The 25714-nt window shown below is 47.1% G+C and overlaps 1 protein-coding gene across 2 annotated transcripts in view; it reads left to right on the top strand.

The window, feature by feature from the left end:
• The window catches only part of ASXL1 (ASXL transcriptional regulator 1), a 227894-nt gene that overhangs the window by 37676 nt on the left and 164504 nt on the right, over nt 1-25714 (top strand). For both annotated transcript variants that reach the window (XM_033962878.1, XM_033962877.1), the window contains exon 3: nt 16267-16375. In XM_033962878.1, the coding sequence (XP_033818769.1) occupies nt 16267-16375 (109 nt within the window). The remainder of the gene's footprint in view (nt 1-16266; nt 16376-25714) is intronic.

The raw sequence follows: 25714 nt of genomic DNA, 5'->3' as shown, positions 1-25714 counted from the left end.
CTGGCTTCTCTTCTCTACCCCCCCGACGTAACTTCCGGTTTCGGAGGGAAGCTGGGTTTTGTTTATTTTAAAGTCCGGCGGGAGTCTTTCGGCGGCTCTTCAGGCTGCGCGTTAAGTAGTGATGGCAGCAGGATTCGGCAGATGACAGCCGGGCGGTAATCTAAATTTGCTGGGCAGAGCGCCCGGCTGAAAAGCGCTGGGGAGAACACTGTACATGTTGAGTAATTAGAAGCATTTAAGATTTGTTATGAGTATAGAGTGGGTAGGTAGGGATTGGGTAGGAACTGGTCGTGTTAAATAGGTTTTATGTATTTTTTGAAGAGTAGGATTTTACTTTCTTTCTTGAAAGTTTTGTAGTCTGTGGTCGAGGACAACAGTTTGGTGATTTGTCTGTCCAGTTTAGCTGCTTTGGTGGCTATTAGGTTGTCATATAGTTTTCTTCGTTTGACATTTTTGGATGGTGGGTGTGTGAATAGTGAGTGAGTTTTCCTGTGCCTGGTTGAGGTGGATTGAGTTAGTCGGTTGTTCCAGTAGGTTGGGCTTTCTCCATTAATAGCCTTGAATAGTAGGCAGTAGAATTTGAAATGTACTCTTGCTTGTATTGGGAGCCAGTGTGAGTCATGGTATGCTTCTGTGATGTGGTCATATTTTTTCAATGAGTAGATAAGTCTTAGGGCTGTATTTTGTATTGTTTGTAATTGCTTTATCATGGTCGCTGGGCAGGGGAGGTATGTTGTAGTAGTCTATTAGTCCAAGGATAAGAGATTGTACCAAAAGTTGGAATTGTTTCCTGTCGAAGAATTTTCGGATTTGTCTTAGGTTTCTCATGGTCACGAATGATGCTTTTATTACTTTGTTGATTTGTGGTTGCATGATACAGCCTCTGTCAATCAGTACTAGAAGTTTTAGTGTGGGTTGAATGGGGTATGAGATTGAGTTTATTACTAGATTTGTTAAGGTTGGAGTTTTGTTGTTTTCTAGGAGGATGAAGTTTGTTTTGTCAGAGTTAAGTTTTAGTTTGTGCTCTGTCATCCATGTTGCTACTGTTTCGAGTGTTCTGTGTATTGCGCCTGTCATGGTGGGTTCTGGGTGGTCGAAGGGGAGGAGAATAGTGATGTCATCTGCATAGCTGTATGAGGTTATTAAATTACATTACATTACATTAGGGATTTCTATTCCGCCATTACCTTGCAGTTCAAGTAGGATCACAAAAGAATTATCAAGGATGTATTACAACAAAACTTGCCCAAAAAAAAAAAGTTTGGTCATTTTCAAAGAGAGTAAGAAATGAATATGGTTATTTGTTTGGGGTAGTTGGCTTTAGTGAGAGGTGGTGATTGAAACTTGCGGTTTCTTTTTTCAGGGCTTTCTTGAAGATTATAGTCTTTATTTCTTTTCTAAAAGTCTTGTAGTCGAGGAATGCTGTCAGTAGATTGGCGATTTGGTTGTTTAGTTTGGCTGATTGAGTGGCCAGGAGGTCATCAGATAGTTTTTTCTGTTTGACCTCCTTAATTGGAGGGTATGAGAAAGGGGTGTGAGTTTTCCTATGTCTGGTTGAGGTGTTGTGGATGAGGCTGTTATTCAGGTAGATTGGACTGTCTCTGTATAAAGTATTAAATAGTAGACAGTAGAATTTAAATTGTATTCTTGCTGGTATTGGAAGCCAATGTGATTTGAGATATGCTTCTGTAATGTGGTCATGTTTCTTCAATGAGTAGTTGAGTCAGTGCTATGTTTTGGATAGTTTGTAGTTGTTTTGTTATAGTTGCAGGGCAAGGGAGATAGAGGATGTTACAGTAGTCAAATAGGCCTAGTATTAGGGACTGAACTATAAGCTGGAATTGTGGTTTTTCAAAGAATTTTTGAATTTGTCTTAAGTTTCTCATGACTGAGAATGATTTTTGTATTGTTTTATTGATTTGCGGTTGCATGGTGCAGCATCTGTTGATTGTTATTCCTACTAATTTTAGAGTGGGTTTTATGGTATAGTTGATGGCGTTGATTTCAATGTTGATTATGGTTGGTATTTTGTTGTTTTCGAGGAGGATGAATTTAGTTTTGTCTGGGTTCAATTTCAGTTTGTAATCTTTCATCCAGGTTGCTACTGATTTTAGTGTTTGGTGTATTGTGTTTGTCATGGAGAGTTTTGGTTGATCGAAGGGTATGAGAATGGTGATGTCATCTGCATAGCTGTAGGAGGTTATGCCTTGTTTGTCCAGGTGTGAGCTGAGGGAGGCTGTATAGAGGTTGAAGAGAGTCAGTGATAGAGGGGATCCTTGGGGAACTCCGCAGGGGTTTGACCAAGGTTCAGATTTTTCTTTATCTGATTTTACTCTATAGGTTCTTGATTTAAGGAATCCTTCAAACCATGAGTATACTTTATCTGTGAAACCTATTGTATCTAGGATTTGTAGTAATATGTTATGATCCACCAAGTCGAATGCAGCTGTCAGGTCTAGTTTAGAGAGTTGCGCGGGCACAGAAATCCCACCTGTCCCCGCCAAAATCCCACTCGTCCCCGTGAGGAATCCCACCTGTCCCCGCGAGGAATCCCCTCTGTCCCCACCTGTCCCCGTGAGGAATCCCCTCCGTCCCTACCCATCCCCGTGAGGAATCTCCTCCGTCCCTGCCGATCCCTACAAACTTCAGAAATAGTTATTTCATTTAATTATGCTATTGAATTAAAGGCTCTGGTAGAAACCCATTTACAAATAAGCAAAGAGACTTTATTAATTTGGAAATATTAATTGGGAAGAATACATACTTTGTAAACGGGTTTCTACTAGAGCCTCTAATGTAAATATAAAATATAAATAAATACTCAGCCCACTGCCTTACTCATTAAGTTTACTTCTTCTTAACTTGTCAAACTTTTATTTTGTTTTTTACAAATCAGAGAGGACCAATCTTGCAATAGCATGTCTTTATATTCATTTCTTGAATAAAGAGACTTAGAATTACTGCTTACTATTTCCCTAATTAGGGCAGGAAAGAGGAGTAAGAGTGGTAGGTACAGTTAAGTGGAAGAAGGTCATGAAATATCCAGAGCCTTAACGATGGGCACTAAATGCCCTCTCTACCTCTGCCCTCCCCCTAAAAAAACTTCACTTAAAAAAAAAAAAAAGGTATCTGAACTAGTGGGGATCCTCAAGCACTACCACCTGAAGATATCACTAAAGGTACCTAGAAGACATCTATGTTCAGCAACAGCTTCTTAAATGGCTGACTCCAGCACCCTTGCATATGCATGGAAAAAAAAAGCATACAGGTCCATTTTCAGCAGCCATCAACTGCTAAGCTAAGATATTTATCAGTAATTGCAGGGTGATCTTTAGCTGGTGGGCCTTGGGGATCCGCACTAGCTACCACAACTTGTCACCTCTGGGAAAAGATTTTATGGCACAAAATCTATAGTTCTCTTTCTGGTCAAGAGGTCCCATAAACACATTCTTCTTCTAAACTGCTGAAGGGATACACAAATTTCTTCCCCTGAATTTTCATGATTTAATTCTTATACAGTACTTAGAAGACATTATAAATATATTGTTGGGTAGGTGAAACACATGCAGAGAGACTGAGAAGATAGCACTCAGACAGAAAGAAGGCTCTTACCATTTCATTTTTATCATATATTTATTACATAAATATATATAGTAAAATAGACCAGCAACAATTACCATAAAAATAGCTTTCTTTAAAATCCTGAAATTGCATGTTTACATAGACACTGTGATTGTCGAGCATGTCAGCGATCTTTGGAAAGAAAAAGCTGGGCTTCAATGGACGTGTCTTTACAAGTTGTGAGGGGGGCTGGGCTGAAGGCCCCATATCACTTGCTGCTAGGGTTGTCATCTCATCCTTGGGTCATCTAGAATTGACCCCCCTTAGAGATGCAGGTTTGTAGGTCTGAGGTTCCCATTAGATTTCCTAAGAAAATCAAACCTACAGCTTTCTGCATGGAATGGGGTAAATTAGCTCCATCCATTGAACTGGGGTAAGGTGGCAACCCTTCCTGCTGCTATTGGTATCCTTGTGCTCCTCTCAGTTTTCAGGGCAGCAGAAACACACACGGCACCAAGTCAAAAATCAGCTCAACATTGTCATTTTTAAAAATTACAAAAAAAAAATCTCTTAAGTTCGACCCTAGCCAAGTCTCCCTGTACTGCTGGAAGCAACTTGGTTAGCAAGATCTGATTTTATATAAACATGATAACCCTTGAATTTTTCCTACCTGCCCTGCCGCAGCACACAGCCGGACCGGGAGTTTTCCCGATGTCAGCACTGACGTCGGAGGGAGGGAGGGCTTTGCTTAAGCCCTCCCTCCGACATCAGGGGTGACATCGTGGAAGACATCCGGTCGGCTGTGTGCTGCGGCAGGGCAGGTAGGAAAAAGAAGACGAGCCTCGGGGCTCGAGTTTGCTTTGCATCTAACCCCACAGGATCCCCGCGACCCTAGTGGGTGTCCCCACGGGATCCACGTGACCCGAAGGGGGATCCCGCAGGATACCCGCGGGTCCTGCGGGATTTCCGTCGTCCCCGCTCCCGTGCAGCTCTCTAGTCTAGTTGTATGAGCATCTTTTTTTTCCTGTGCTAAGATGTTGTCTGACTGTGTCCAGGAGAGATCCTAGTAGTGTTTCTGTGCTGAAGTTGTTTCTGAAGCCAGATTGCGTGGGATGGGAGTATGTTTTGGTTTTCTAGGTAATTGGAGAGGAATTTGGCAACTAGTCCTTCTATTATTTTGACATAGAGGGGAATAGAGGCAATGGGTCTGTGGTTGGCTGTTTGGTCTATCGGTCCTTTGGGGTCTTTGAGGATCGGGGTGATGATGATTTCGCTGAGGTAGGTTGGGTAGTGTCCGTTTCTGAGCGAGATTTGTATCCAGTTTAGAAGAAGAGCGCGGAATTTTGTGCTGGATGTTTTTAGGAGATATGGTGGACAGTTGTTGAGATCACAGGATGCATGGCTGTATTTTTTGTAGTATTTGTTGAATTTGGGCCATTGAATGTTGGGGAATTGAGACCATATTCTGTCTGCTGCAGTAGAATCTCTATCTGTGGGGAGAATTGTGAATTTGTTAGGATGGGTAGAGGAGTCATTGAGGGTAGCTCTTGCATTAGTAATTTTATTTTGGAAGTGTTCTGCTAATAGTGTGGCTGAGGGGGTAGTAGTATTGTTAGTGGTCAGGTAGGGTTTGGTGTCAGTTAGGGTTTTTAGAATTTGGAATAGTTTTTTGCTGTCTTGGGGTTTCAGTGCCTATTAAGTTGGTGTAGTGTGCTTTTCTCTTGTCCTTTAATTGTGATTTGTATTGTTTGTTGGGTTTTTTCCAGGCAGATTTTATATGATCTGAGTTTGATTTTCTCCATTTCCTTTCTAGTTGTCTACATTGTCTTTTGAGTTGTAGCAGTTCGGAGACGAACCATTTATCTGGTTCTGGTTTGCAGTGGGGCTAGGTCTTCAAGGGTGTTGGAGCATAATCTTTCTCATTATAAGATGAAGTCCTCTGGGATGTTTTCTAGAATAGTTTCTTCTATTTTAGACCAGAATATGGAGGGTTCGATGAGTTTGCGTGATGTGTATGCTACTTTATTGAGTTTTGTTATAGTTTTTTTGTTTTTGGTCCAGTTGATGTTGAAAGAGTAAGTGTAGTGGTCTGACCAGATGGATCTAGACCATGTTCCATTAGATGTATGAATTTCTGATAAGGATGGTTGGTGGGTCATGAAGGCTGTGATATCAAGCTGGTGGCCTTTTTCATGAGTTGTTTGTGGATTTAGCATTTGGAAGTATAAGGCTTTGAGAAATGAGAGAAAGTTGTCTACTTGTTTGGATGATTGATCTTCTAGGTGTAGATTTAGGTCTCCTAGGAGTAGGTTGTAGGTTGCTATTAGTGAGTTTTGGTATATGAAGTCTTCCACTTCGGTTCTTGCTAAAGACCAGTTTCCCGGCGCTATGTAGCAGAGCATGCAGTTTAGTGTGTCTTTTAGTGTGGTGCTTGAGAGTTGGCAAGCTAATAGGTCCATGTATGGGTTAGATGTTTTTTCAATTATATTAAGGGTTAGGTCTTGTTTGATTAAGATTACTAGGCCTCCGCCTCTTTTTTTTTTTTCTCTGCAGACCACTGTAATTTTGTAACCTTGTGGGCAGACTTCAGTTATTCTAGGGTCTGTGTCGAAGGTTAGCCAGGTTTCTGTGAGGAAAAGACAGTCCAGGTTTTCGTGTTTTATCCAGGTTTTTATAAGCTCTGTTTTTGGACCTAGCGCTCTGATATTTAAGTAGGCGAATTTGAGTGTAGATATCTCTGTGTGATAGTTGTGAGTTGTGTTTGGATATATAAGTGATTTGGGGTGCCAGTGTGGTTTAGTCTTAGTGTGTGTTGGTCTTCTTCCCCATGCTGTGGTAATGGAGTGTAGAGTGTTAGATTATAGGTTTGGGTTTCTTTCACTTAACATTCTCCCCTATTTTGGAAGAGAAATTTATTTATATCTATAGCGGGTGTTGGGAGGAGATTATTTGCTGCTGGTTAAAAGAAGGATTAACAGTAGGAAGTGCTGGGCTCGTGAGGTTAGCTTCATTTTTTTTTTTTTGGTGGTTGGTTGTAGGTGATAGTTGGTGGAAGGGTCTTTGGTGGTTCGGCTGCTGATTTTCAGTTGTTTTTTACTTTTGGTAGTGTTATGGGAGTGGGTCACTTCTTGGTCGCTTCGCAAACACGCTCACTAAGGCGCCTTTGATGCGCGCCTTCGACAGCGTGCCGAATGGCATTGCACTGTTAGGCGCTGAGCCTTTTATTGGCTCAGCGTTGTCCCATCGGGTGGGGGAAGGGGTGGAGTGTGCTGAATCCAGCGATGTCGGGCCAGCAAGTAAATTAAATTATAAAAACAAAAAATGGTGCTGGGAAAATCGCTGAGCCTTCCAACTGGCTCAGCATTGTCCCATCGGGTGGGGGGAGGGGCGGAGTGTGCTCCCACGCCGGCAAGCCTTCCTGTCTGCTCCTAGATCCTATATAACCTAAAACCACTCAACCCAGCGGTATAAATAACTAAATCACAAAAAATATATGCAATACAGTACACATCAGTGTTACTAGCCCTTAAACTTTCAGGCTTTTTTGGGGGGCCTCAGAATCGGAGCCTACGCACAGATCACAGACTGAGATGATCCGCGTTGTGTTACCACTCCTGCTCCAATCATTGGCACACTTATAGTTGCTTTTTTTGTTTTTATAAAGCTTATTGTTTAAACCCTTCACCAAACAGTTCTGTAAATAAATAATTTCTTCAAAAACACTTAATATTCTTCAGCACTATTCCATGATAATGTGCACTTGTTTCTAGTATTTGAAAAAATAGACCAAAAACTTATCTCATTTCTAGCAGTCTTCACTGTTGGAGTATCTTTGGACACTAAATGTCATATCAAAATGCCTGTCTGCCGACGCGGCCAGCATTTTGTGGGAACTGTATTCATCCGCTGATTCAGGGCCACCAAGGCATTACCAATCAGAGGCTCAATCAACTCATTCAGTCGTAGATTTTCAAACCAAAATCTACGACTGAATGAGTTGATTAAGCCTCTGATTGGTAATGCCTTGTAGTTCTCGAAAGTTTGAAGAATCTGTCCCTCTCCACTTTCTCGATGCTCTTCATGATCTTGTAAGTCTCTATCATATCCCCTCTAAGTCTCCGCTTCTCCAGCGAAAAAAGCCCCAGTCTCTCCAATCTTTCAGCATATGAAAGGTTTTCTATACCTTTTATCAAACATGTCGCTCTCTTCTGAACCCTCTCGAGTATCACCATATCCTTCTTAGGTACGCCTCCACCTCCCTGCAGGAGCACCGCCCGATGCATTACTGAAGAAGTTAACAGTGTAGAAATCAAGGGACTGCTGGACCGGCGATGATGTCTCCGTGGGCAGAAGTGATGGTGTCGCCTTCACACTGATTTTTCGCTTCGAATGAGGCATTTTCAAAAAATAAGTTCAATGAAAGCTCTAGCAGTACTCAACTTCGAGACGCTTACAGCCTCAGTCCACCATCTTGATATGCCCGCCTTTTTCTTTTGGCAGAATGTCATCTCCTAGTGCTGACGGCAGCGCATGTGGCGGGTGTAAACAGTGTTCAAGCAGACATCCTCAGCAGACAGATTCTGGATCTGGGCAATGAGTCTTGTCTGTAGCGGCGTTCCAAGCAATAGTGGGGTGCTGCTTCGACCTCAAGGCCACAGAAAGAAACAAGAAAACAGATTGCATCTTCAGTTGAAGATCCAAGCCTGGAAGTAAGGGGATCGACAGTTTGGTGAAGCCATGACCTCAGGATATTCTCCTGTAAATCTTTGCTCCTTGGCCAATGATCGACTGAGTCATTTGACAGATTGCGGCTCATCCGGGCCGTGTCATTCTGGTGACTCCAGATTGGCCTCGCAGACCGTGGTGTGCAGATCTGATTGATCTGCTTAGGGGGCGCAGCCTTCGGCTGAGCCCCAGATCCAGACCTGTACATTCTGATCTCCATTGAGGCTCTGAATCACCTTGCTCTTACAGCATGGCTCTTGAGTGCGCAGCCTTAGAGCACAAAGGATATTCTGCTCTGGTTATTGATACTCTTCTCAAGTCTAAGAAGTCATTCATGGTTTCAGCTTATAGTAAGGCATGGAAGGCTTTCCAACATTGATGCACCCAGGACCGGGTGAACTCTTATTGAGCTCCAGTCTCGCTGATTCTCACCTTTCATCAGGCTGGTTTAGATAAAGGATTTGCTGTTGTTTCTCTTTAGGTCCAGGTGGCCAGGCTATCTTGTTCTAGATTCCCTTACCGTCGGTCCTCATCGGCATCTCATACTTATGTCGCTAGATTTCTGAAGGGGGCTCTTCTTGTCAGACTGCTGTTTAAGCAACTTAACCCTTTCTGGGACTTTAACCTGCTACTGTCTAGCCTTACCAAGGTTCCTTTTGAGCCACTTTGAGATGCTTCCCTCTTGGACTTGACACTCAAGACCGTTTTTCAGGTTGCCATTATTTTGGCGCGTCATGTGTTGGAACTACAAGCTTTGTCTTGCAGAGACCCTTTCCTCCATATTTCAGAGGCTGGGGTTTCCGTTTGGACATTTCCTTCCTTCCTGCCGAAGGTGGTTTCAGCTTTCCATGTTAATTAGGAAGTGTGTTTACCTGCCTTTCAACCTACACTTCCCTCCCCATTTGCGGTTTCTGCACTCGCGATTTCACATAATCGCGATTATCCCAGGACAAGCAGGCAGCATATTCTCACATGTGGGTGACGTCATCTATGGAGCCCCAACGCGGACAGCTTTTCAAGCAACCTTGATTGAAGTTTCAAGCTTGCTATGCTGCACCACGCATGTGCATGCCTTCTTGCCCACTAGAGGGCGCATCCCCACTTCGTGGTCCTCAGTGCTGTTTCTTCCGCGGAGCCAGAAGCCCTGTTGAGTTTTTGCTCCGTGCCTTTTTGCCTTCTGACACCGCGGCTGGGTTCTTTTTCTCGGTCGCTGTGCTTCTTTTATTGTTTTTATTCGTTCGTGTTGCCGAATTCGTCAAAAAAAAAAAAAAAAGTGTTCGTTCCAGGCTCCGGGGGCTCCCGGTAGCCGCGGCTGCGGGACCTCGGTCGTTCCCGGCCGTGTTTTTTGTTCATATCCCGTCCTCTGACGGGCTTTAAAAAGTGCACCCGGTGCGATCGGTTACTTTCCATCACCGATCCTCACCGGTGGTGCCTTGTCTGCCGGGGTGCGGATCACCCGACGGACTCTTGCACTAGGTGCTCCACTTTTCAGCCTCGAGCGCTCCGCCATCGGTGTGCCCGCATGGCCGAACTCTTTACTGTTGATCCTGCAGCGGGGATGGCCTCGACGTCAGCCTCGGCTTCGGCCCCGACCTCGACCTTGATGACCTCGACCTCGCCGTGGATGCCTTCTACTTCGAAGCCTGTGTCTGCGACGCTAAAGTCGGCCCCGGGTAAGTCTCCACTTCCTTCCTCTACTCCAGGGGCCTCGAAGAAGCCGTCCTCGGGCTCCTCGACGGGGGCGGGTGGGTCGTCCTCGGCCCCGCCCCGGGCGTCGAAGTCGGGTGCTCCGCGGGAATACTCGAGACTGAGGTCGCCCTCGAGGGAGCAACCGCCGGCCACGGACATGCCGTCCATGATGGCCATCCCAGTATTTCAGGACATGCTCCGGGCGCTTATCTCCTCGGAGCTGTCCTGTGCCCTGGCCCACCTGCAGCCGTCCTCGGCACCGGCTGCGACCCTGACCTCGGCTCCAACCTCGGTCCCCGTGGTTGTGCCTGCCTCGGCCTCGACTAGTGACCAGCCTGCGCGGAGCGTGCGTCCTCGGGACAAGGTGCGCCGGGTTCGCAGGATTTCCTCTTCCGAGTCCTCGACGGGGTCCTCCCGGGGTTCTTCGCCCTCGGGTCGGCCTCGGGCGAAGCGCCGATCCCGCAAGTCCAAGCATCCCCGTGGGTCGCCTCGGAGGCGCGGTCGTTCCTCACCGACCCGGGAGGCAGAGACCCTGCGGGTGTCGGATCTCAGCCTAACTAATCCGAGGCTGTTCCGTTCCCCGGCGGGGAAAGGATCGAGGGGTTCCTCCCCGAGGAGGAGTAAGGCTTCGGTACCCCGGGGACTTCCCCGAGGGGCTCCTCGGGGCTTCGGAGGTCTCCGACCCCGACGCGGTCCCTCGGGGTGGCTTCCTGAGGATCGGAGGCTGGTACGGGTCGTGAGCCCTGTTACTCACGCGAGGCTTCTCCGTCCTTCTCGGCGGCACGGGCCTCTCGCTCCCCTTCCCCCCCCTCGAGGCCCTCCTCGTTTTCGAGGTTTGTGGTGGATATGGGGAAGGCTTTGGACTTGGACTTGTTATCGGGGTCCCATTATTCCAAAGAATTTTTGGAGGAACAGGATTTACCCTCTCCTCCGAGGGAATCTCCGCGCCTGCCCTTAAACAAGATCCTGCAGCAGACTTCTTACGGAATCTGGATTCCCCCTATGCGGTCACGGCGGTCCCCTCTAAGATGGAGTCGAAGTACCGCACGATCCCCTGTAAGGGGTTCGAGAAGGCTCAATTGTCCCACCAGTCTTTGCTGGTGGAGTCGTCCTTGAAAAAATCTCAGCCTTCTCGGGTGTCCACGGTGGTTCCGCCCAGGCGGGAGGGGCGTACCCTCGATAAGTTTGGGCACCGCCTTTACCAAAACTCCATGATGGCGAACAGGGTGCTTAACTACGCATTTACCTTCTCTTCCTACCTGCGTCATCTCGTCAAGTCCATGCCCCGTTATCACGGGGTCATGCCCGACTCGCACAAGGGGGACTTTGGCAAGCTCATGGACAATTTGTCCCAGCTGCGCCTCTTTCTGTTCCATGCCGTCTACGACGCCTTTGAGTTGACATCCCGGGTCTCCGCGTTTGCGGTAGCTATGCGCCGCCTAGCGTGGCTGCGCATTGTGGACATGGACCCAAATCTGCAGGAGCGCCTGGCAAATCTGCCCTGTGTGGGCTCGGAGCTCTTCGACGAGTCTCTGGAGGCGGCTACTAAACGTCTCTCCAAACATGAGCGCTCCTTCGCCTCCCTTGTGCGCCCCAAGCGAAAGCGTTGACTCCGAAGCCATATCGCCCTCCACTGCGGCGTTATCCGCAGAAGTCTACGCCGGTGTTCTCCCGGCCTCCACCCAGGCGACCTCAGCAGGCCAGAGCTCACCAACAGAAGCCACAGACACAAGGGGCGTTTAAGCCTGCGCCGTCTTTTTGACGCTCTGAGCGGATGGAGGCGGGCCCCCTACGCACTTTCGTCGACCCCGTTGCCAGTCGGGGGTCGGTTGCGGGCTTTCTACCCCGCCTGGACTCTCATCACCACCGATGCCTGGGTTCTCCGAGTCATCTCGGAGGGTTACTCCCTCAACGTCAGGGATATTCCGCCGGACAGTCCGCCCAGCGCGTGTCCTTCCAACCGGACGCAACTTCCCCTTCTCCTCTCGGAAGCCAGGGCCTTGTTGAGTCTTCGGGCTGTGGAGCCGGTACCCCCCCGAACCAGCGGGGACAGGGGTTTTACTCCCATTATTTTTTGGTCCCGAAAAAAACAGGGGACTTGCGCCCCATTTTGGACCTCCGGAGGTTCAACAAGTTCCTTGTCAAGGAGAAGTTCCGGATGCTATCGCTTCCGGTCCTGTACCCATTGTTGGAGGAAGGGGACTGGATGTGCTCCCTGGACCTGAAGGAAGCTTATACTCATGTTCCGGTGCATCCTGCCTTCCGCAAGTTTTTACGATTCCAGGTGGGGAAGTTGCACCTTCAATACCGGGTCCTCCCCTTTGGCTTGGCTTCGTCCCCTCGAGTCTTCACGAAGTGTATGGTGGTAGCCGCGGCGGCCCTGCGATCCCAGGGTCTGCAGGTCTTTCCCTACCTGGATGATTGGCTGATCAAGGCTCCTTCCAGGGAGGGGGTTATCTTAGCGACCCGACAGACTATCATCTTCCTTCAACGTCTGGGGTTCGAAGTGAACTTCCCCAAGTCCCAATTGTGCCCTGCTCAATCCCTTCAGTTTATCGGGGCCGTGCTGGACACGGTTCGCCTCCGTTCGTTCCTCCGTCCTCCGCGGCTGGAGGCCCTGCTTCGACTCAGTCTCCAGATTTCGCTGCTGCCCTCAGTATCGGCGCAGCGTCTGATGATTCTGCTGGGCCACATGGCGTCGACGGTTCATGTCACGCCGTTTGCCCGCTTGCACCTGAGGATTCCTCAGTGGTCCTTTGCCTCCCAGTGGTGTCAGGAATGGGACCCGGTCTCCTGCCCTGTGACAGTGACTCCTTCCTCGAGACGCTCGCTCCATTGGTGAACCGACTCTTCCAATCTTTCCGGGGGTTTGCTCTTTCTCGTCCCTCCGCATCGCAAGATCCTGACCACGGACTCTTCGGAGTACGCGTGGGGGGCTCATCTCGACGGTCTACGGACTCAAGGCCTATGGTCGGCGGAGGACCGTCTTTGTCACATCAATGTCTTGGAGCTTCGTGCCATTTTTCTGGCTGCTCGAGCGTTCTGCCATCTGCTACGCGATCAGATAGTCCTGGTGCGGATGGACAATCAGGTGGCGATGTACTATGTGAACAAGCAAGGGGGGACGGGCTCTTGGTCCCTGTGCCTGGAGGCCCTGCGCCTTTGGGAGTGGGCGGTCTCTCAGAACATCTTCCTTCGGGCGGTTTACATTCAGGGGGAGAGAAACTGTCTGGCCGACAAACTCAGTCGTCTTCTCCAGCCGCACGAGTGGTCGCTCAACTCCCGAGTTCTGCAGGAGGTCTTCGACCGCTGGGGGACGCCTCAGGTGGATCTATTTGCCTCTCCAGAGACTCGCAAACTGCCTCTTTATTGTTCTCGGATGTACTCCCCAGACCGTCTCGAGGCCGATGCCTTTCTTCTCGACTGGGGAGGGAGGTTCCTTTATGTGTTTCCTCCTTTCCCTCTGATCTTGAGGACGTTGGTACATTTCAAATCGACCAGACCTGCTCCTTCAACTCAGTGTCAGGGAGCCTCTGCTTCTGCCGGTTTTTCCCTCTCTGCTGTCTCAGAGTCGGGGTTCGCTGTTGCATCCCAATCTTCAGTCCTTACATCTGACGGCTTGGTTCCTTTCCCCTTGACTTCAGTTCCTGTTTCTCAGTCTGTAAGGGAGGTTTTGGAAGCCTCGCGCAAGGTCTCGACTCGGCTTTGCTATTCCCAGAAGTGGACCAGATTTTCATCCTGGTGTTCCTCGCACCATCTGGATCCGAGCTCGGTTCCGGTGACTTCGGTCCTGGAATATTTGCTTCATTTGTCTCAGTCTGGGCTGAAGACGACTTCCATTCGGGTGCATCTCAGTGCTATTGCTGCTTTCCATCGGCATCTCGAGGGTAGGTCTCTCTCCCTTCATCCTCTGGTTACTCGTTTCATGAGGGGTCTTTTGAATGTTCATCCTCCTCTGAAACCTCCTCCTGTGGTTTGGGATCTTAATGTGGTTTTGGCTCAACTGATGAAGCCTCCTTTCGAGCCTATTGACAAATCTCATCTTAAGTTTCTCACTTGGAAAGTGATCTTTCTGCTTGCGCTCACGTCCGCTCGTCGGATTAGTGAGCTGCAGGCTTTGGTTGCGGACCCGCCTTTTACTGTGTTCCATCATGACAAGGTGGTTCTTCGCACCCATCCTAAATTTTTACCTAAGGTTGTGTCTGATTTCCACCTCAATCAGGCCATTGTTCTTCCGGTGTTTTTTCCGAAGCCCCACTCTCATCCTGGCGAGGTGGCGCTTCGCACGCTTGACTGTAAGAGGGCGTTGGCTTTTTATCTTCAACGCACTAAGTCTCATCGGAGGGTTCCTCAATTGTTTTTGTCCTTCGACCCTAATCGGTTAGGACGTTCTGTTTCCAAGCGCACCTTGTCCAACTGGTTGGCTGCTTGTATTTCTTTTTGCTACGCTCAGGCTGGTCTCACGCTCCATGGTCGAGTCACGGGGCATAAGGTCCGGGCTATGGCAGCTTCTGTGGCTTTCCTCCGGTCTACACCTGTTGAGGACATCTGCAAGGCTGCCACTTGGTTTTCGGTTCATACTTTCACCTCCCACTACTGTCTGGCTACTTTATCCAGGAGCGACGGCCGGTTTGGCCAGTCGGTTTTGCGTAACCTGTTTTCCTAAATTGCCATCCTCCCATCTGCCCTTTTTTGGTTGGCTTGGAGGTCACCCACATGTGAGAATATGCTGCCTGCTTGTCCTGGGATAAAGCACAGTTACTTACCGTAACAGGTGTTATCCAGGAACAGCAGGCAGATATTCTCACAACCCGCCCTCCTCCCCGGGGATGGCTTCTTTGCTGGCTATGGAACTGAGGACCACGAGGTGGGGATGCGCCCTCTAGTGGGCAAGAAGGCATGCACATGCGTGGTGCAGCATAGCAAGCTTGAAACTTCAATCAAGGTTGCTTGAAAAGCTGTCCGCATTGGGGCTCCGTAGATGACGTCACCCACATGTGAGAATATCTGCCTGCTGTCCCTGGATAACACCTTTACGGTAAGTCACTGTGCTTTTTTTTCTGGGGAGGGGGAAAATTAAAAAAAAACATATTTTTTACCTCCCTGCCACCTTCCCGGCCTTACCTGGTGGTCTAGCGGGCTTTCGGGGCAGGAGCGATCTTCCTATGCTCCTGCCCCGTGCAGATCGCCATGAGGAAATGGCTGTAGGGAGTTCCCGTCGTAGTCTCGAGAATCTGGTTCCAGGACACAAGATTGCCTGTTGAAAAAACTGGATGTGTGCAGAATTCTTCTGAGTAATCTGGAAGTCACTAACAAGTTTCATCTCTGAACATTTGTTTGTGCTGACTCATTCAATTAAGCGGAGTGCTCCCGCTTCCAAGGCCACGATTTCCAGATGGATCCGTAAGGCTATTTTGTCAACCTACATTCTTTCTGGGAAACAGTCCCCTGTTTCCGTCAAGGTACATTCTACCAGGAGTGTGGCTTCTTCTTGGGCTGAAGCTAGAGCTGTCTCCCCCAGGGTGATTTGCAGGGTGGCATCATGGTCTTCTCTTCACATGTTTGCCAAGTTTTACAGAGTGGATGTGGTAGCAAGACAGGGCTCTGCTTCTGAGTCCTCGGTGTTAAGTATTGGCACAGCAAACCCGCCCTAGCTTTTTGGGGACTGCTTTTGTACGTTTCATCTATTGCACTAGAAAAAGAGATTATGTACTTACCCTGGTAAGCTTTTTTTTCCAGTAGATAGGTGAGACATTATAGACTTCTGCCCAGTCATTATTGTGCCTGCCTACTTTTTTCAATCTGTTTGCTTCTCTGAGCTCATTCTTGGATGCCTGTCAGCCCTTGGGGGCTGGGAAGAATTTATATATATGTTTCAATTTGTAGCGGAGTATTTTCTGAGCGCCTTTGAAGCCTGTGTTGACGGTTAACTTTGCTGTTGAGTTGATTCTTGAGCAGAACAGTTTGTTTAAGCCTGTTGCTACAGGTGCCTCTACTTCACTTGTATTGGGTGGCTCTCAGTGCTTGGGTACTAACTGTAGGTGGAGCTAGAGAACCCAGTGAAGTACAGCTGAAGTAGAGTGGATTCCTTCTTCAGTTGCATGCGACTATGGGGAAATAACCCATCTGTCTAGAATGTCTCACTTATCTACTGGAAATAAAACTTAAATTACTGGTGTTCCTTGATAATTTTTGTGTTTGTCTGTGTGCTACGAGATGAAAATATTAAGAAATTGATTATTGCCTGCAATTTCCTTATCTCCTTACTTGCCTCTGATACCTTGCTTACAGTGGTGCTTCTCCCTTGGCTTGCCTGAATGCCATGTTACACTCCAATTCACGCGGAGCAGATGCAGTTTTCTACAAGTTGCCAGGGCGCATCAGCCTTTTCACTCTGAAGGTAGGGGTAAAACTTGTTGCTGTGATGTGCTTGGCACACCTAAAAATGTTATGTTGACAATAAAACTATAGGATCCCCCAAAAATCAGGGAAGCAAGTACAATCTAGTAGCACACTTCTAAAATTAAATATATAGTATACGCAAAAGAAATGGAAACTAGAAGTGGCTAATTCTTCATTTGTGTTACATTAAGTTGTTTGTGTAGTTTTCTAAACTTTATTTTGGAAAGTATTTACAATTCAAAAGTCAGTGTGATGATTAGAGGAGAAAAATATAGATGTTCATCTGTTAGGACTTGTCTCGTGGTCTGACATAAGTAATCTCTGAGCACTGAAGAAAAGGTTGTGTTAACCACAGTTATATGTCACACAAATGAAGAATTAGCCACTTCTAGTTTCTGTATCTTTTGCATAGACAATAAAACTACACTCCTCCCTCCTTATTCGCGGTTTCGGTACCCGCGGATTCAACTATTTGCGGTTTTTAGTGTGCTGGCTTCTGCCCCCAAATTACGTCATCCATGCCACCAACACCTATTCCAAATCAAGTAATGGGGTGTATACCTGCCATTGCAAAGGGGTGGGCTAAAGCCTCATTTCCACCTGGTCAAGTGCAAACGGGGCTCATCTCCGCCGGACCTTCACGTGCCAAGCGGCGGCAGTGGCTGCCCCCCTTGAGCTCTTGTTGCCATGGCCTGGACTGGAGCGCCGCCCAGCCATTGTCCGTGGCTCTGAGGAGAGGAGACCCGGAGGTAAGAGCGGCAGCTTGGTGGGGTGGAGGGGGTTGGAGTGATGTGACGGGAGTTGGCGGTGGGCTTCTCTCTCTCCCCTGCTCTATAGACGGGACCAGGATTAAGGAGAGACCCGAGCAGGCGGAAAGAGGAGGTGAATAACTTTCTCATATGTTATTTGCAGTTTTATCATATTCTCGACGGTTTTTAAAGAAAACCGCGAATAACATATGAGAAAGTTATTCACGGCTATGTTCTGCCCGTAACCACTGTGAATATGGAGAGAGGAGTGTATTATATTCCATAAAAATAATTTTTATTTTCCTAATTTTTATGCTTTGTCAATTGTGAAGTCTTAACTTTTCTGAAAAGTTTTCTATTTAGAAGACATATTGTAATGGCTTGAAGTAATAAAATGTAATTTCTAGTAACATGCTTCATCCAGAGCTTCAACACAGCATATGTGAAGAATTATATCAGAATAGGGCATCTTTGACATAGGCGGGTTAACTATGATATGCATTCTCTTTATCATATTTATAAGTGTAAAATTATTAGTGTGAAAGTACATTTAAAAATAACTAGCAGAGAAATTATTAAGACCAGCAGAAGTTAAAATAGAACTAGAAAGGTGAATATATAAGGAAATTTGGTTTGAAGTAGGCTGTTATTAAACCATTATCTAAGGAACTGGGTTATCAAAGTTTTATATTTGATATTGGGTGCAGGTTTTGAAATTCATTCTAATCCAAAGTTATAGAGAAGGAGGTTCTTTAGCAGTTTATGGCCACCTGTGAGAAAAATATGCTAATTGAAGGCAAACCAGCTGGATTTGGCGTTTTCCATAGTACTGAAATATTGTTTGTGACTATATTGAAGTATTTAGGTGTGATTTAGATGTAGCACTAATCCTTTTAGATTTTAGCACTATTCATCTTCTACTATAATGTGTTAATGGGAAGATTGGTAGGAATGGCATAGAGGGACCTATTAAGCAGGCTTAAACTTATTTTAAGCAGCTAGAGCAATTTGTTCATGTTGAGAAGAGTTCTAAAATCTCTGTTCTATGCCCTAGTGAAGAAGCCAACTAGGGGAGGTGGGCGAGTTGTGAGAATATCTGCCTACTGTCCCTGGATAATGCCTATTATCCCAGGACAAGCAGGCAGCCTATTCTCACATATGGGTGATGTCAACGACGGAGCCTCGAACTGGAAGCCTCGCAAGCAGAATTGCTTGTAGAAACTAGAAGTTTCGAGTCAGCTGCACCGCGCATGCGTGAGTGCCTTCCCGCCCAGCACAAGGCATGTCTCTTCAGTTCTCAGTTTTCCGTGGAGCCAAGAAGTCCATCTATGACTCTTTGTGTTCAACTTACTTACTTCGTGCCTTCTCTCACTGCGGTTTGTGTTATTTTTCTTCACGAATCGGGGCAGGCCGCTCAGCCGCAGCCTAGGGGCTTCGACCTTGCAGCGGCTGTTTTTCCTCCTTTGTCCCGGCCAACAACAGGCTTCAAGAAGTGTAGCCAGTGTCAGTGTGCGATTTCTCTTACGGACCCACACAGTAAGTGCCTCAAGTGCCTTGGGCCAGACCATCACCCGAAGTCGTGTGAGCGCTGTGCTATTCTTAAACTTTGAGCCCTTAAACGTCGTCTGCTTTCAGTGGAGAAGCTCTTCGGGGTGGATTCGACCACTTCCTCGACTCCGAAGCCGACCTCGGTCTCACCTTCGACTGAGGATCCTCCTGCCTCCACTTCTTCGACCTCAAGTCTCATCAGACCTTCTTCGTTTGCAGCGGCTCTTTCCTTGACAACGTCTGCTGTATCTTCCCATGTATCCTCAGGTCAGATAGCTCAGCAGAAAGTTCCAGCAGTGGTGCTTAAGGGATGCCTAAGACTTTCAAGTTGAAGCACATTTCCACTGCCTCTGTGGAACCTCCAGCCAAAGGAGGTGGTCTGGTTTCAGACGCGGATCTATCCTTGCCGGCTTCTTTCCAGACCATGTTAGAGCAGCAATTCATTCAGTTCCTCGCTAATATGGGAAAAGCTTGTTAGTTTAATCCATTCTGCAGACTCCCGCGAGGTTGAGCCTCTTCCTATGCCTCAGACTGAGATTACACACTTTATGCAGGGAGCAGAGTCTTTGCGAGTGTCTAGTCTGGCACCTTTGCACGTTAAGCAAGGAGCAGATTCTTTGCAAGTGCCTTGACAGGAATCCTCACACTCCATACAAGGAGCAGAGTCTTTGGGGGTGCATCGAGGATCCTTCATCAAGCCTCTGGAGCTTCGATCCACAGCTTCCAGCCCCATCCATTCCTTGGTGCCATCGACTTCTTCCATCTCCGGGGCGAAGTCTCGTCGAACTACGAGATGTGCTTCGAGCACCGTTCTTACCAACGTTTGAGGCCTTCATCGAGGCATACTTCCAGGCATAGCTCTTCTTCCAAAGAGCATCCTTCTTCAACTAAGCCTCGATCTATACCTTCCAGTTCTACTAGACACTGACTCCTCGATCGAGGTCTCCACTTCCAAACCTCGAGGACTCAGCGGCTTCGATTGATTCATCCAAGTCTCCCTATTCTTTTGATGCCTTTTTTCCAGCCGTAGCTTCTTCGACCCAAGCTGCCTCGATGACCTCGAGTCCTTCTCGAGGCAAGGCATTGGCGGATCAGCTTTCTTCTCCTCTTTTCTTCGTCAGATGGCTATAGACTTGGACCTTCAATTGGATGCTGGTTCCAAATATTCTAAGGAGTATCTCGAAGTCATGCATCTTCCTCAACCTCCGGCAGAGTCACTTAAGCTTCCTCTTCACAAGCTTTTGTCTCAGACTTTTACCAGATGCCTGGAGACTCCTTATGCAATTCCAGCTGTTCCAGGCAAATTGGACTTCAGATATAAAACTCTCCATTGCAAAGGATGTGAGAATTCACAATTATCTCACCAATCTCTACTTGTGGAGTCATCCTTGAAGAGGTCCCATCCTTCCAAGGTTTATGCTACCGTTCCTCCTGGAAGGGAAGGGAAAACTATGGACAAATTCGGACATCGAATCTATCAAAATGCCATGATGTCCTCTAAAGTCCTTAATTACAATTTTAATTTTATAACTTATTTTGAGTTCCTCATTGCTCTTTTGCCTAAATTTATCAGTTATTTAGATACTCAAAAGCACTTTGAATTTCAAGAAGTTATAGCTTTTCTATCACAACTCAGATTACATCTACTTCAGTCTTCTTATGATGCCTTTGAGTTGTCTGCCAGGGTGGCTGCTTGTTCTGTAGCAATGCGCTGCCTTGCTTGGCTTCATACCATTGACATGGATCCTAATCTTCAGGACCGCTTGGCTAATATTCCTTGTGCAGGCAATGACCTCTTCGATGAATCTATTGAGGCAGCCACCAAGAAATTGTCTGAGCATGAAAAATCCTTTGCTTCTATTGTTAGATCTAAGCCAAAGCCAGTTCCTGCCAAACCTGCATGCCCTCCTCCTATTTATCAGAGGTGTTTTGCTCTAAGAGCGGCTCCTTACACTCGCCCTCCTCTTAAGAAACAGGAGAATCAGAAGCAACAGAAACCTCAACCTTCTGCTGCACCTAAGGCTGCGCAGCCTTTTTGACTGTTTAAAACAGAGCATAACCTCCACCGTTCTGTCTCTGTCCTATCTTCCCCCTATTGGAGGTCGTCTCCATCATTTTTACCACCAGTGGGAGACAATCAAATCCGATCTCTGGGTGCTGTCAGTCATCAGGGAAGGATACTCTCTTCATTTCACTCAGGTTCACCAGAGCACCTTCCAAGAGAGTATCCTTCCAGTCCATCCCAGAGCGCCTTTCTTCTTCAGGAAGCTTAAGCTCTGCTTCGTCTCCATGCCATCGAACCAGTTCCTTTGGAACAGGAGAACAGGGGTTTTTACTCCCATTACTTCCTTGTTCCGAAGAAGATGGGCGATCTGCAACCCATTCTGGATTTCAGGGCTCTCAACAAATTTTAAGTCAAAGAAAAATTTTGCGTGTTATCCCTGGCATCCCTTTATCCCCTCCTAGATCAGAACGACTGGTTATGCTCTCTGGATCTCAAGGAGGCTTATACTCATATTCCCATTCATCTGGCCTCCCGCCAATATCTCAGATTTTGGGTGGGGAATCTGCATTATCAATACAGAGTGCTGCCCTTTGGCCTGGCTTCATCTCCCAGAGTGTTTACCAAGTGCCTGGTAGTGGTAGCCGCAAATCTCAGAAACCATGGTCTTCAGGTATTTCCCTACCTGGACGACTGGCTCATCAAAGATTCAACATCTCAAGGAGTATTGTAGCGACCCAACAGACTGTGTGGTTCCTACAGAGTTTGGGATTCGAAATCAACTTTCCCAAATCCCAACTTCAACCCTCTCAGAATCTACAGTTCATCGGAGCTGTTCTGGATACTATCCAACTCAGAGCATTCCTTCCATAACAACGTCTGGAAGTCCTCCTTCAACTTCTGTCATACAGTGTCTTCCCGCTCCTCTATGTCAGCGAGACACATGATGGTACTCTTAGGTCACATAACCTCTACAGTACACGTGACTCCTTTTGCCAGACTTGGTTTGCGACCCACTTTCTCGACACATTGCAGTCACTCCTTCATTGAGACAGTCTGTCCGCTGGTGGATGCTCTCTTCCAATTTCTCCTAAGGCTTGCTTTTTCAAATGCCTCCTCATCAGAAGGTCCTCACAACAGATTCCTCGACCTACGCTTGGGGTGCTCATCTCGATGGTCTCCGTACTCAAGGCCACTGGACCAGTACGGATCGTTGGTGTCACATCAATCTGTTGAAACTCAGAGTGATTTTCAATGCTCTCAAAGCTTTTCAACATCTTCAAGATCAGGTAGTCCTCATTCAGATGGACAACCAAGTCGCCATGTATTATGTCAACAAACAGGGAGGGACGGGATCTTCCTCCCTTTGTCAAGATGCTCTGAAAGTTTGGGACTGGGCAATCTGCCACAACACCTTCCTCAAAGCTGTCTACATCCAAGGGGCGAAAAATTGCTTGGCGGACAACTTGAGTTGTCTTCTGCAACCTCATGAATGGACACTCCATTCCTCACCTCTTCATCACAATTTTTCACAGTGGGGAATGCCTCAGATAGATCTCTTGCATCTCCCCACAACCACAAACTGCCTCAGTTCTGCTCCAGGATCTATTTTCCTCATCGCCTCGAGGCAGATGCTTTTATTCTGGAATGGATGAATCTCTTCCTGTATGCATTCCCTCTCATTCTCAAGACTCTTGTCAAGTTAAAGAACGACCATGCCACCATGACTCCGATTGCTCCTCGGTGGCCCAGACAACCTTGGTACTCCCTTTTACTTCAACTCAGCAGCAGGGAGCCATACCTTCTACCAGTTTTTCCATCTCTGCTTACATAGAGTCAGGGATCTCTGCTTCATCCCAATCCATGGTGAAGCCCCATCTGGAATACTGCGTACAATTCTGGAGGCCTCATTACCGCAAGGATGTACTGAGGCTTGAGTCAGTCCAGCGAATGGCCACCTGGATGGTCTCGGGACTCAAGGATCTCCCATACGAGGACCGGCTAGATAAATTACGGCTATACTCACTCGAGGAACGCAGAGAGAGGGGAGACATGATCGAGACGTTCAAATACCTCACGGGCCGTATCGAGGTAGAAGAAGATATCTTCTTTTTCAAAGGTCTGACGGCGACAAGAGGACATCCATGGAAAATCAGGGGCGGGAAATTGCACGGTGACATCAGGAAATACTTTTTCACCAAAAGAGTGGTTGATCGCTGGAATAGACTTCCACTTCAGGTGATCGAGGCAAGCAGCGTGCCTGATTTTAAGAAGAAATGGGATCATCACATGGGATCTCTACACAGAGTTAAATAGGGGAGGGTCATTAGGGTGGGCAGACTAGATGTGCCGCGGCCCTTATCTGCCGTCTTTTTCTATGTTTCTATGTTTCTAACCTGCAGTCTCTACACCTGATAGCTTGGTACCTCTCAACATAACTCCGCTTCAGTTTTCTTAACCTGTAAGAGACATTTTAGAGGCTTCTAGGAAACCTACCACTAGACAATGCTATCACCAAAAATGGACTAGATTTTCTACGTGGTGTTTTTCTCACGATAAGGAGTCTCAACATTCCTCCTGTCTTCTGTTTTAGACTACCTTTTGCACTTATCCACCTCTGGCCTCAAGTCTACATCGATCCGAGTCCATCTCAGTGCAATTGCTGCTTTCCATCAGCCTATTGAAGGAAAACCCCTCTCTGCTCATCCGGTGGTTTCCAGATTCATGAAAGGACTTTTCAATGTCAAACTTCCTCTCTAACCACCTCCAGTGGTTTGGGACCTCAATGTTGTTGCTCAATTGATGAAGTGTCCATTTGAACCAATGTCTACAGCTCATCTGAAGTATCTCACTTGGAAAGTGGTGTTTCTCATAGCTCTCACTTCTACTCAAGGAGTCAGTGAGCTGCAGGCTTTAGTTGCTGATCCACCTTTCACTGTGTTCTATCATGACAAGGTGGTTCTACGTACTCATCCTAAATTCCTACCTAAAGTGGTTTCGGAATTTCATCTCAACCAATCCATTGTTCTTCCAGTGTTCTTTGCAAAGCTTCATTCTCATCCTGGAGAATCAGCTCTTCATACTCTGGACTATAAACGTGCTTTAGCCTTCTATTTGGAACGCACCAAACCACACAGAACTGCTCCTCAACTTTTTGTCTCCTTCGATCCAAATGAATTGGGACATCCTATCTCTAAGCGTACCATCTCCAACTGGATGGCTGTTTGTATCTCTTTCTGATATTCCCAGGTTAGATTACCGCTACAGAGTAGAGTCACAGCCCATAAGTTCAGAGCAATGGCGGCTTCAGTAGCTTTCCTCAGATCTACACATTGAGGAAATTTGCAAGGCTGCTACATGGTCCTAGGTTCATACTTTCACTTTTCATTATTGTCTGGATGTTTTCTCCAGACGGGATGGCCTATTTGGCCAGACAGTATTACAAAATTTATTCTCCTAAACTGCCAACACTCCCACCATCCCATTTTGGTTAGCTTGGAGGTCACCCATATGTGAGAATAGGCTGCCTGCTTGTCCTGGGATAAAGCACAGTTACTTACCGTAACAAGGGTCTCTCGTACAAAGAGAGACTGAACAAATTGCAGCTCTACACTCTCGAGGAACGTAGGGAGAGGGGAGACATGATCGAAACATTTAAATACCTCACGGGACGTGTCGAAGTGGAAGATGATATTTTCTTTCTCAAGGGACCCTCGGCCACAAGAGGGCACCCGCTCAAACTCAGCGGCGGAAAATTTCATGGCGACACCAGAAAGTATTTCTTCACAGAGAGAGTGGTTGAGCATTGGAACAAGCTTCCAGTGCAGGTGATCGAGGCAGACAGCGTGTCAGACTTTAAGAATAAATGGGATACCCATGTGGGATCCCTACGAGGGTCAAGATAAGGAAATTGAGTCATTAGGGCATAGACAGGGGTGGGTAAGCAGAGTGGGCAGACTTGATGGGCTGTAGCCCTTTTCTGCCGTCATCTTCTATGTTTCTATGTGTTATCCAGGGACAGCAGGCAGCTATTCTCACAACCCACCCACCTCCCCTGGTTGGCTTCTCTGCTAGCTATCTGAACTGAGGAGACGCGCCCTGTGCTGGGTGGGTAGGCACTTGGGCATGCGCGGTGCGGCTGACTCGAAACTTCTAGTTTCTTCAAGCGAGTCTGCTTGCGAGGCTTCCGCATCGGGGCTCCGTCGATGACGCCACCCATATGTGAGAATAGCTGCCTGCTGTCCCTTGATAACACCTGTTACGGTAAGTAACTGTGCTTTACGGTAAGTAACTACGCTTTATCCTTAGACAAGCATGCAGCTCATTTTCATATGTGGGACTCGAAGATTCTCAATTTTCTTAGTCCAAGTTCTCCAGAAGTGTAAATCCACTATGAATAACTCATAAACTTAATTCCTTTTTGGTTACTATCTAAGGGGCTGAGCCTCAGATCCCCATGTGTTGTATGTTTCACAAGAAAGGGAATTAATCTCACTGGCTCATGTTACCCTCCTGCCCTGTTGTTAATCAAAAACACTTTTAGTTCTTAAACTTATGTTTTTTAAACAAGGATTTAACTTTTAGATCCTGGGCAGGGTGTTGTTGAAAATAGGCAGTGAAAATCGTTGTTCAATATTTCCTGCTGTCTCTGCGCTAGTCCCTTCGCCAACGTTAAGCTAGCTGTCCATTTCGCCCTCAGGCTTCGTCAGGGCTGTGGACCAGTATAATGTCTAAAAGAGAAAGAGCAATAGCAAGTTTCAACCAAGACTAGACAAATGCTGGGTTGCATCCGAAGAAGTTTTGTCAGCTGAAAGCCTGAAGTTATAATGCCGTTGTACAGGTCCATGCTGAAACCTCATCTGGAGTACTGTGTTCAGTATTGGAGGCCACATTATCAAAGGGATGTGAAGAGAATAGAATCGGTTCAACGAATGGCCACTAAGATGGTCTCAGGACTGAAGGATCTCCCATAAGAAGAACGTCTAAGCAGGCTGCAGTTATATTCTCTCGAGGAACGCGGAGAGAGGGGAGATAGATA

Source organism: Geotrypetes seraphini, chromosome 11, assembly GCF_902459505.1.
Source record: "Geotrypetes seraphini chromosome 11, aGeoSer1.1, whole genome shotgun sequence".
Classification (NCBI taxonomy): domain Eukaryota; kingdom Metazoa; phylum Chordata; class Amphibia; order Gymnophiona; family Dermophiidae; genus Geotrypetes; species Geotrypetes seraphini.
The sequence above is the reverse complement of the archived record's forward strand: the minus strand, read 5'-3'. Positions and strand labels throughout refer to the sequence as shown.